This window comes from Phoenix dactylifera, chromosome 5 (assembly GCF_051530095.1).
Source record: "Phoenix dactylifera cultivar Ajwa chromosome 5, Ajwa_hap1_PhDact_Kaust_v1.1, whole genome shotgun sequence".
Lineage (NCBI taxonomy): Eukaryota > Viridiplantae > Streptophyta > Magnoliopsida > Arecales > Arecaceae > Phoenix > Phoenix dactylifera.
The window spans coordinates 18107467-18118731 of record NC_143194.1 but is presented as its reverse complement, the minus strand read 5'-3'; the positions used below and the strand labels follow the sequence as shown (position 1 = coordinate 18118731).

The 11265-nt window shown below is 53.0% G+C and overlaps 1 protein-coding gene across 1 annotated transcript; it reads right to left on the bottom strand.

The window, feature by feature from the left end:
* Positions 1–8705: 8705 nt before the first annotated feature.
* Positions 8706–11011, bottom strand: LOC103716985 (beta-hexosaminidase 2-like). Its single transcript, XM_088721732.1, has 2 exons — positions 9834–11011; positions 8706–9744 (listed from the first exon to the last, which is right to left on the bottom strand). Exons 1-2 carry the CDS (start codon positions 10660–10662, stop codon positions 8786–8788), a joined length of 1788 nt encoding a protein of 595 aa, XP_088577858.1. The 5' UTR covers positions 10663–11011; the 3' UTR covers positions 8706–8785.
* Positions 11012–11265: the final 254 nt, after the last annotated feature.

Below are 11265 nucleotides of genomic sequence, written 5' to 3'. Positions count from 1 at the left end.
AGAGTAGGATGCGAGAGATCAGGATATGAAAAGTGAAAGACAAACAATTTGGAGATTAAAGGTGACAGCAGCAATTATCAAAAGAAAATAGTCGGAATGGTATTAAATACAAAATTATAATCCTGAGAAGGATCCTTTTCGCCAAACAATGACCAATAGTTTATCTTTTATCCTTCCAGATATTTCTCATTATTTTTATTTCTCCTCTAATTTTTAAGTTTTTTCAATAGTATAGCACCGTAGTTATGGTGAAGCTGTGGATTCTTATGACATATTACGAATTGCATTTATGCATCCAGTAGCCCATCATCTTGAGATCTCTATATATGACAACTCTCAAATCACAATTGATGAACACATACGGGCAAAAAAGGATGGCCTATATTTAGACTCCTAAGGTGGATAACAAGACATTTTAAAATACATAACTGAAAGAGTCTAATGGAACCTTTATAAATCTCGGATAATAGCTTAAGTTAGCTCAAACTCAAATCAATCAAGCTAATCTTGTAATGTACTACACAAAAAGTAATCGGTGTTAGAAATCTTTGGATATTACATAATTAGAATATATAAAGATAATGAAAATGTTATCGTAAAATTGCTATATTTTCTATTATATATGCTTAACTAATAGAGGAAAATGGTCTAAATTTCTCACGCCGTAGAATTACATTATATCAAGTGTAATTACCAAAAAGTCAAATCCAACATTATTGATGCATGCAAGCTAATCATCATAATCAGTCCCCTGTTATATGGTCATCATAGTAAATCTATAAATTCAAAGACTTTGTTCAATGACTACAATTTATTTCCATGCATTACATAGGATTTCTATTTGTATCACACCAAAATTTAGAAATCACAGTGAACAAGATATGCATAATATAAATTGTTTTTGGTAAAATGGATGAATTAAATTATATGAGTATGAATATATTCATAAAAATCAGTAAATAAAACATTTAACAATAAAATAAATAAATTTATGGATCAATGAATAATACTGGTGGAGGGCGAAATGGATCGTCCAGCCCACAACTAAAAGGGCCACCTAGTTTTGGCCCAATAAACGCCAATACCGACCGGTTGAATCCACGATCCGGCCTAAAATTAACTCGGCCTTGGACTTCGCCAAAAGCTCTATCGGCCCCGGATACTCGCCGACCCGCTCCGACCGAGCTCGGGGCGCTCACTTCAGTAGTACGCCCCAACCCTCGGCTCGGAGTACTCCACGGAGCACACCTTAGGATCCGAGGAGCCGAGCTACCCTCAGTACCCGTCCAACCGACCTCACCAAACTCATGATGTGACTTCTCAACGGGTTCGGCCTCGCCAACAACCGCATCCATGTGTGCGCCCGCACCCTCCTACGTGGCCGTATATTACAACGCAACTGCGCCACGCTTCGATAGCTGGCCCTCGACAGCCAAAGGACAGCACCTTGACTACTCCGGCCATACCCTGCTACGACTGTCAACACCTTACCGTTCTTGAGAATGGACAGCACACACGCCACCGGCCAGCCTTAGCTGCACGCCATTCGGCTCAGAGCCACGCCCCCTCTCATGATGAGGGCAGACAGTGCCTCTACCACCCGGGCCTCTCCACCGGGACTATAAACAATCCGGTCAGGTAATTTCTAAGGGACTTTTGGGCTAGACCAAATTTACCCCACTCTAACTTGATCGTCGGAGGGTCCTCACCGGAAACACCAATGAGGCTTTGTGCAGATCCACCGCCGCCGTCATGCAGGAGGTGGCCCCCGTCTTCTTTTTTCAACCACCGGCGGCTCCTTCAACTCCCTCGGCGTGGTCACCCTCAGGCCAAATTCGAACCAAAATATTTCTGGTGCTAGAGGAAGGGCCTGATTCGTGACCATGAGGATAATGAGGAGAGCCCCAAACATGTTGAGCGGCCGGAAATCAGCGCCCGGCTGCTCCCTCCAAAGTCCACCCCTGCACCGCATGCACCGGCGGACCAAATTTCTCAGGTCCAGCCAGAGCAGTTTTATCTACTCGCCCAGCAAGTCCAAGCTCTTGCCGTGGTTATTCAAACATTCATCCGGCCGGAGCTTCATCAATCGTCGAACTCGATAAGAAAGTCGAGGAAGCGGGGTGGCAAATCCAGATGCTTTGGGATCGGGCCGCGGAACTCCGCGAGGAGCGCTATCAATCGAGGAGCATGTCCCCTTGGAGGTCCGGAAGGCATGTCTCCCTCCGAAGTTTTGAGGAGTACACTCCTCTCACGTCCTTCCAGATTGAGATCCTCACGAAAATTGAAGGTTGCAGCTACCTCCGATCTCCGCCGAAGATACAACCGTTCAAGTCACGGAAGCATTTGGACAAATACTATCACTTCAATAGGGATCACGGTCATGACACGGAGGATTGTTACCAACTCCGTGATAAGAATGAAGTAATCGTCTGCTAAGGCCTGCTGAGTCGGATCGTCGGTGGATCGACCGACAGGGTGGAATTCGATGAACAAACTTCAGGGCCGTCTGACAGGCCAGACGACAGTCGCCCCAGCGAGGGCACCATCAATGCCCCATCTACGCGTCCTATGCGTTAAAGCTGCCCTGGCTCCAAGGGGCCGGGAAGAGGCCGCACTCTTATCGGCCCGGGACTGGCGACTCGAGATGTAAATTACTTTCCCTGAAAAGGACCTTAGCCCCTCCAGGTCAGGGCTTTCTTTTTTCAGACTATGTTAATTAATGAAGTTACCCTCTGGGACTTTCCCAAAGCGTCTCTGAAACGCCCTAGTGGGCTCGACGCGCTCTGTATGCCCTGGCGGCACGAGTTATATATCGATAAATCCATCTACAAAGTTCTCCCTCGAGCTCGACTCGGGATGCCCTGCGGCGTCAACGGAGAGCCAAGAAAGAGCACCCCCGTACGCAGGATTTTGCAAGTACGCTCCTGATCTGAATGGGGGGCATCTACAAAGTCATCCCTCGAGCTCGGCTCGGGATACCCTGCAGCGTCAACAGGGAGCCAAGGAAGAGGACCCCCGTCCGCAGGATTCTGCAAGTACTCTCCTAATCTGAGTGGGGGGCATCTACAAAGTCATCCCTCGAGCTCGGCTCGGGATGCCCTGCAGCGTCAACGAGGAGCCAAGGTAGAGCACCCCCCGTCCATAGGATTCTGCAAGTATGCCCCTAATCTGAGTGGGGGGCATCTACAAAATCATCCCTCGAGCTCGGCTCGGGATGCCCTGCGGCGTTAACGGGGAGCCAAGGAAGAGCACCTCATCTGCAGAATTCTGCAAGTATGCTCTGATCTGAGTGGGGGGCATCTACAAAGTTATCTCTCGAGCTCGGCTCAGGATGCCCCGCGACGTCAACGGAGAGCCAAGGAAGAGCACCCCCGTCCTCAGGATACTACAAATACGCCCCCGATCTGAGTGGGGGGGCATCTACAAAGTCGTCCCTTGAGCTCGACTCGGGATGCCCTGCGTTGTGTCGGTCGCGAGCCTCAGAGCTCCTGCGATCGCAGGAATCTACTACAACGTCCCTTGAGTTAAATTCGGGACATCCGACCTTATATCGAACGCACACCGAAGGCATCTCCCCTGATTACTACTACGATAGAGAGCGAGTCGCATGAGCCTAGCCTAGCTTGAAAAGCTCAGCAATCGCGGTATTTGCCCATAAGGGCGCCTCCTTCGAGCTCAACTCGGGATGCCTGGGAGCCAACTAGCCCCGTAACTACAAGGTTTGCTCTACTCTTGGGTAAATGTTTATCCCCGAGCTCATCTTTATTTTCGAGTCGGCGTCGACCCTCAGGTGGACTTCTAATCTCGAGCCGGCACTAACCCTCGAATGGATTTCTTCTCTCGGATAGATGTTTATCCCCGAGCTCGTTTTTATTCCCGAGTTGGCATCAACCCTCGGGCAGACTTCTAATCTTCAGCCGGTACTAGCTCTCGAGCGGATTTCTACTCTCAGATAGAATTTATCACCGAGTTAGCGTCGACTCTCGGGCGGACTTCTAATCTTGAGTCGGCAGTAGCCCTCGAGCGGATTTCTACTCTCGAGCAGATGTTTATCCTCGAGCTCGTCTTTATTCCCAAGTTGGTGTCGAACCTCGGACGGACTTCTAATCTCGAGCCGGCACTAGTCCTCGAGCGGATTTCTACTCTCGGGTAGATATTTATCCTCGAGCTCGTCTTTATTCCCGAGTTAGCGTCGACCCTCGGGCGAACTTCTAATCTCGAGCCGTCACTAGCCCTCGAGCGGATTCCTACTCTCGGGTGAATGCTCATCCCTATTTTCGAGCTGGCGTCGACCCTCGGGCGGGCTTCTATCCTCAAGTTAGTCTCCAGTCGGTACCTTTCTCCCCCGACCTTGCCCTCCTGGGTAGGGCTCAAAGTGGCCCGCGATATTAGACAAAGAGTTACAAGTTCGTCCTATGGGAGGGTTATCTCCGAATTGAAGGTATATGCCGAGCCCGGGGACTTTGGCAAACGCCAAACGTATCTCCCACTACGCAAGATAGGCTCGGACCTAAGTTACGTAGTTCGGATCTCGATATCCAAGCATGAAGCGAGATGAGCTCAAATACTTGATCAAAGGTGCAACATGCTGAAAGAAATGCAGACTTTATTGATGATAAAGGCCAAAGGCCAAATACAAGGGTGCCCGACCTTGAGGTCGGATTGACTATAAAAGGCCCAAGTGGCCAACTTTACAAAAATAAAAATGAAAGTCAATCGACATGGACGACCTCTACATTGGCGTCAGGTGCGGCCTCTGTCCTAGTCACAACCTTGGAAGTGCCATCCCCGCTAACCTCGGAGGCGGCCTCAGCTTCAATGCCGGCATCGGGAATGGCGACTTATTCTATCCCGGCGGTGGCTTCGGGGGCGATCTCTGGCCTGACTTCGGTACTGGCCTCCGCAGCATCCCCGCCCACTTCAGCAGCTTCGTCCAGGTTTGGCTCAAGGCAGCTAAGGTCGACTCCAAGGCAGAACTGCTGGACTTGGAGGCGACAATTATTGAAGCCCAGGACCATGGCAGCAATAGCCCCTTCCGCTAGCTCGTTGAGGTACTCCTCCTACTGGCAAAATCTTTCGACGGCCGCTCGGGCGGACGATCCCACTAGATTCTCGAGCCGCCCAATCTTCAGCTCCCGTTCCTCGGCTTCACCTTGAAGTCTAATAAGGGTGGCTTCGAGTTCGGAGATCCGGCTTGTGGCAGATAAGCGAGCCCGAGAATGCTCGGCCTCCATATCTTGGATCTGGGCGAGCCGGTCCTTTATCAGGCCTTCGGTAGCCCGTACCTTCTTCTTAGTCTTTCGAAGCCGCTGCAAGGTGACTATAGCCTTCTCTTCGGCCTCGCGCCGCTGCTGCTCAACGACTGTCACCTGTTCCTTGGCCTCTTGTTGCCACTGCGCAGCAGTTAACACCCAAGCCTTAGCCTCCTGCTCTTGGAGCTCAGCACGCTCCATCCTCGGCCTAAACACCCTCAGCTCCTCCCGATCGGCGAGCATTCTGGACATTAACATGTCGACCACCTGAAGAGACCGACATGAAAAGACAAAGTGTCAACAAAGGCCGAGTATTCGCAAAGAAATAAATAAGGAACGGAAGGGCCACATTACTAACCTGCACGCTCACTGAGTAGATGTGATGGACGAGGTCGCCGAGGTTCTCTTCCATCAAGGCACAGTCGTGCGGGAGCATGATGTTGTGCACGAGCTCGCAAGCAATGTCCTCGGACTTGAGGGCTGAGTCGTCCTCAAATGCATGACACTGACACTGCAATCGCTCCCCACCGTACTCGGGGAGCATGGGCTCGACTCCTGCTAAGGTCGGAACCTCGGAGAAAGTCGTAGCCTCAGCAGACGTCGGGACCACAAGGGGAATCGAAGTCCCGGGCCCGCTCCCTAGCTCGAGATTCGATTCAAATAGCTGAGCAACTGCTCCGACCTTCGGGACTTGACCGGAGGGGGCGACCGCCTCTTGGTCAGAAGGATCCCTCCCAACCGCCGATCGGGGTACCTCGACCTCCACCGCAAGGCCCTGGCTGAATCCGACCCGAGTAGGGGCGGCAACCTCAATCGGGGCAAGCTCTCCCCGCTCAGTCTCGAGGCCTGGGGCAACTCTAGCCTTCTTCGGCCTCCCTTCAGGTCGGACCCCTTCGGGGGCGGCCCTCTTATTCCTGTATGTGGCCATTAGTGTCTTGGTGCTGAAGATCATCCCTGCGATGTTTGGTAACAAAAATTTTATCAGAATCTAGCATTAGAGGGAGAAAGAAGCAACTAAACTATTCTTACTCTCGGGACGAGCTGGGCTCAGACCATGATTCACTAAAGCCTCCTCACTAAGCAGGTCAGGGAGTCGAGGGGATCCTTTCAGTCCGAGCAAACTATTTAAGACCCCCTGCTCGGATTGTGACAACTCCGGGAGCTTGCTATTCACCAAAGCCAGCAAAAAACTCTAGGTCGGATTAAATCCTCACGACCACTCAGAGAAAATAAAGAAAAAGTCATCCTTCCATCCGTGGATGGAATTAGGCATGCCCTCAAAAAGCTTGCGGCCTCCTCTGGAGGAGAAGTACCACCATCCTTTGTCCACGGGTTGCTTTTTAATATGAAGCAACTCCTAAAGATGTTTACCGAGGGGGACAGACCGTGCGCAAGGCAAAGAGCAAGGAGGTCGATGATTATTCTCCACGAATTCGGCACGAGCTGTGCAGGCACCAAACCATAAGCCATCAAAAGCTCTTCCACAAACCCGTGTAGAGGGAACCTCAGCCCTGCTCGGAGCATTTCTACGTATACTCTGACCCAATCACTAGGCAGGTTGGTGACTCGCCCTCTGAAGTTCGGGAGTTCGAGGATGAACTCCGGAGGAATGAAGAATCGGCCTCGAACCGAGCCCACATCCTCATCACTCATGAGCGAGCCGGTCCCATACGGGCTCGGGCCCGCCTCGAGCTTGCCCTTCCCCGCACTGGAAGAGCCTGGGCTCGGGACGAACCCACACCGAACATCGAGGCTCTCGTTAGTGAATCCATTGCCTTGGTCACATGATTACAAAGAGGGAGAAGATAAAAGACTCTCCGAGCGACTGAGAGAAGGGATAAAATGCCTACCCAAAAGCCCGCCGAAGAAGATGATCGGGAAAAGAAGGAGAATGACAGCTGGGCGGTGAAAGTAGTTCTCGATGCGAAGGTTGACGAAAAGCTCTCAGAGTGTCCAAAGGAAAGCTTGAACACCACGACAATGGCGGCTGAAAAAAAAGAACCAGGAGCAGTAGAGGATCAAGTAACGATCCTAGGGCCCCCTTAGGCCTTATATATAGCCCACTACAGTAACTCTGATCGGATAGCCTGAGCGATCAGACGAGCCGGGGTCCGCCACATGGCGAGCCTCAAAACGGCCTTAGCAAATTTTTCTGAATCGCGGCACTAAATGCTGGTCATTATGGAGGGCGCTCCAGAGATCGAAACGTTGATAGCTGACCTCTCGCATTCCATCAGGCGAGACGCTTCGGAGAAGGGAGCATTAATAGCCAACTTCTCGCATTCTGTCAAGCGGGATGCTTCAGGGAATGGGTATTAATAGTAGACCCCTTCTCGTTCTTTTCTAGCAACCCCTCAGAAAAGAATGCCCACGTGGAACACCAAAAAATTCCCACGGCGGATTCTGCTCAGGAAAACATGGCGGATCAAGTCACCTAAGCCCAACTCAGAGCTCCCAGCTATGAAATATGCCGAGGTATATCTAGCTCAGTACCTACCTCTTCTTGAACATTTGACTGAAGCGCTGGACAAACAATAATCTGGCTACTTCCTTCGCCCGAGCTGAAGGGCAACTCGACCTCAGAAGTGGGGGGCAAATGATGGGGGCGAAATGGATCGTCCAACCCACAACTAAAAGGGCCGCCCAGTTTTGGCCCAATAAACGCCAATACCGACCGGTTGAATCCTCGGTCCAGCCTATAATTAGCTCGGCCTCCGACTCCGCCAAAAGCTCCATCGGCCTCAGATACTCGCCGACCCACCCCAACTGAGCTCGAGGCGCCCACTTCAATGGTACGCCCCGACCCTCGAGCTCGGGGCGCTCCACCGAGCATACCTCGGGACCCGGGGAGCCGAGCTACCCTCAGCACCAGTCTAGCTGACTTCGCCAAATGCATGATGCGACCTCTCAACGGGTTCAGCCTACATGGCCGGATATTACAATGCCACCGCGCCATGACAGCCAAAGGATAGCACCTTGACAGCCAAAGGATAGCCAAAGGATAGCTGACTTCGATAGCTGGCCCTTGACAGCCAAAGGATAGCACCTTGACTACTCCAGCCATACCCTGCTACGACTGTGAACACCTTACCGTTCTTGAGAACGGACAGCACCACACGCCACCGGCTAGCCTTAGCTGCGCGCTATTCGGCTCAGAGCCACGCCCCTTCTCATGATGAGGGCGGACAGTACCTCTGCCACCTGGGCCTCTCCACCAGAACTATAAATAATCCGGTTAGGTAATTTCTAAAGGACTTTTGGGCTAGACCAAATTTACCCCACTCTAACTTGATCGTCGGAGGATCCTCATCGGCAACACCGGTGAGGCTTTGTGCAGGTTTGGCCCTGCCGTCGTGCAGGAGGTGGCTTCCATCTTCTTCCTCCAACTACCGGTGGCTCATTCGACTCCCCCGACGTGATCACCCTCGGACCAAATTCGAACCACAACAAATACAATTTTAAATTTATTATTTTATTTATAGTTCGTCAAAATGACTGATGAGCCTCATTCCCCCTTTCTTTCAGTGATCATATTATTGGACCAAATTACACATACCGGGGTGCATTACACACCACAATGGCTGAATGGGCTCCGCCCCGATTCCCCTCTCCACCATCCGATGACGCCACTCGTTGAGCCGGTCCGTGGCGTCCGCGTAGCGCTTCCTCCCCTCCCCGTCCCGGTTCCCCGACCAGAGCGCCTCCGCCATCGCCGCCGCCCTCGGCCAGAGCCACCCGTCCAGCACCGCCCCGTCCGCCTGCTCCGACCACAGGGCCACCTCCGCGCCCAGCACCCTCCCCGCCTCCTCCTCGCTCAGCCCGTACGTGATGTCGTAGTCGTACACCCGTTGCCAGCTCTTGAACGGCGCGCACCACGACCCACCGTTCCCGCCGGCGTAGTTGAACGGCCGCCCCGGCTCGTCCGCCACCTGCCGGTCGTACCGGCTGTCGTTCCCCACCCAGCCACCGTGGCCGCAGTCCAGGTAATAGAAGTCCGCCGACGACACGATCACGCGGTACCCCGCCGCCGCCAGCCGCTTTGTGTTCTCCGGTCCATTGTTCCAGGTCTGGAGCACGGTGGTCTCCCTGGGAAGCACGCCGGGCCCGACCTTCACGGAGGAGCTGAGGAGGACGTCCTCCCAGTAGACGGCGGTGCGGTTGAGGCCGACGATGAAGGGATACGTGGTATTGACGAAGGTCTCGAGGAGCTCGTCCAAGGTGCCGCCGGCAGATAGGAAGTCTCTGACCGCTGCATCGTCCTTCCAGCAAGCGGGATTCACCTCGTCGGCGCCGGTGTGGTAGAACGGCTCTGGGAAGAGGCCGGCGGCGTCGCGAAGGACGTTGCGGACGACCTGGTACGTCTTGGGGTGGAGCGGGTTGAGCTGGCCCGTGCCGGGTTCCGCCGCCAGCCGCTCCCCCCAGGGTGGCGACCAGAATTTGTTAGCACAAGTGACGATCTCCGGGTAAGCTCCAGCCCACGACCCCGTATGCCCTAAATCAATGTAATTAACACAAACTCTTTGTACTTATTTATAAAAAAGAATCAATTTGGAGAAAGAAAGGCAAAAAATTACGACGGACCGGGAGTGTCGATCTCGGGGACGACGCGGACGCCATGGCTCATGGCGAAGTGGACGACTTGGCGGACGTCGGAGGGGGAGTAGCGCATGGAGGGGCCGTAGGAGCCCTTGAGGGCGAGATCGGGCTCGGAGGGGAGGAGGAGGGGGAAGGACTGGGAGTCGGTGAGGTGCCAGTGGAAGACGTTGAGCTTGTTGTGGCTCATGGCGCGAATGGTGCGGAGGAGGTCAGCGACGGGGTAGAAGTTGCGGGCGGTGTCGAGGAGGAGGCCGCGATGGGGGAAGAGCGGGCTATCGGAGATGGAGATCCCAGCGGGGACGGCGGGCGGGCGGCCCCAGGCCAGCTGGGAGAAGGTCTCGAGGCCGCGCATGGCGCCCCAGACGGTGGCGGCGGTGAGATTGGCGGCGGATCCAGAGGAGGAAGGGGGGGCGATGGAGAGGGAGTAGGACTCGTCGACGCCGTGGTGGAGAGGGACGGAGGCGTCGGCGACGGAGAGAATTAGGGCGGCGAGCGGCGGGGCGGAGGCGGAGAGGTTGACGGCGGGGGGGACGAGGGGGCGGTGGCGCTCGGAGAGGAGGAGGCGGGAGTAGCGGGCGACGGCGAGGCGGAGGTAGCTGTGATCGGGATAGGGGGAGAGAATGTGGAAGGAGGGGGAGAGAGGAATGGCGATAGGGATCGGCCAGGAGACGGCGGTGGGCTTGGGCCATACGTTGATGTCAGGGGTTTGGGAGGAGATTGGGGAGAAAAGGGAAAGCAGGGAGAAGAGGAGAGGAAGAAGGAAGGGGAACCGAATTGACCTTGCCATTGACGATGAAACCCCCAACTTTTTCATCGGCAAGTGTCGCCTGGGGGAGAAGGAATGGAGGAATCGAGCCTGGACCGCGGAAGCGGCACTGAGGATTTTTGAAGGGCGTTGGGTTTTCACTTGGATTTTATCTCAGGAAACATCAGATCGTAGGTATTTTAAGTACTAGAAAATTGATTGAAGTGCACGGACGGCACGGAAATGATCAGCAGTAGCTGCAATCCGGCGCAGGACGTAGAGTAATATAATCCATTTTCCAAAACAAAAAAAAAACAGATCTAAAGATGCATCCTGGTGCAGCTCATGGCGGCCGATATAATCTAGAGCACATCATAAGGAATTCAACGTTTTAACATGTTAGAATATGAAAATTTTGGTAAGGTTTCTGTTCTGACTTGTTCTTTGCTTGTCTTAGATAGTAGATAAAATAACACTTGGGTTGTCTGCATGTCTCTGATTAATTCCTTGTGTTTCCGGCACTAGACTAGCTCCATGTGTCACTAGTATTAATTTTCAGAATCCATCTTCTCGTGAAGTGATGTCTTCCTCTAGTTCTTTTCGGCTTCATTTTGAAATCCTTTCTTAGTAGTGAATGAGTAGAGAATATCTACCTCAGACTTGCTGGAGTTT

Excerpts from the sequence above, each read along its gene's own strand:
- LOC103716985 (XM_088721732.1), bottom strand. The coding sequence starts at position 10,662 with ATGAAAAAGTTGGGGGTTTCATCGTCAATGGCAAGGTCAATTCGGTTC. Across the intron at positions 9,745-9,833 it reads CCCCGAGATCGACACTCCCG|GGCATACGGGGTCGTGGGCT; the intron begins GTCCGTCGTAAT and ends ACATTGATTTAG.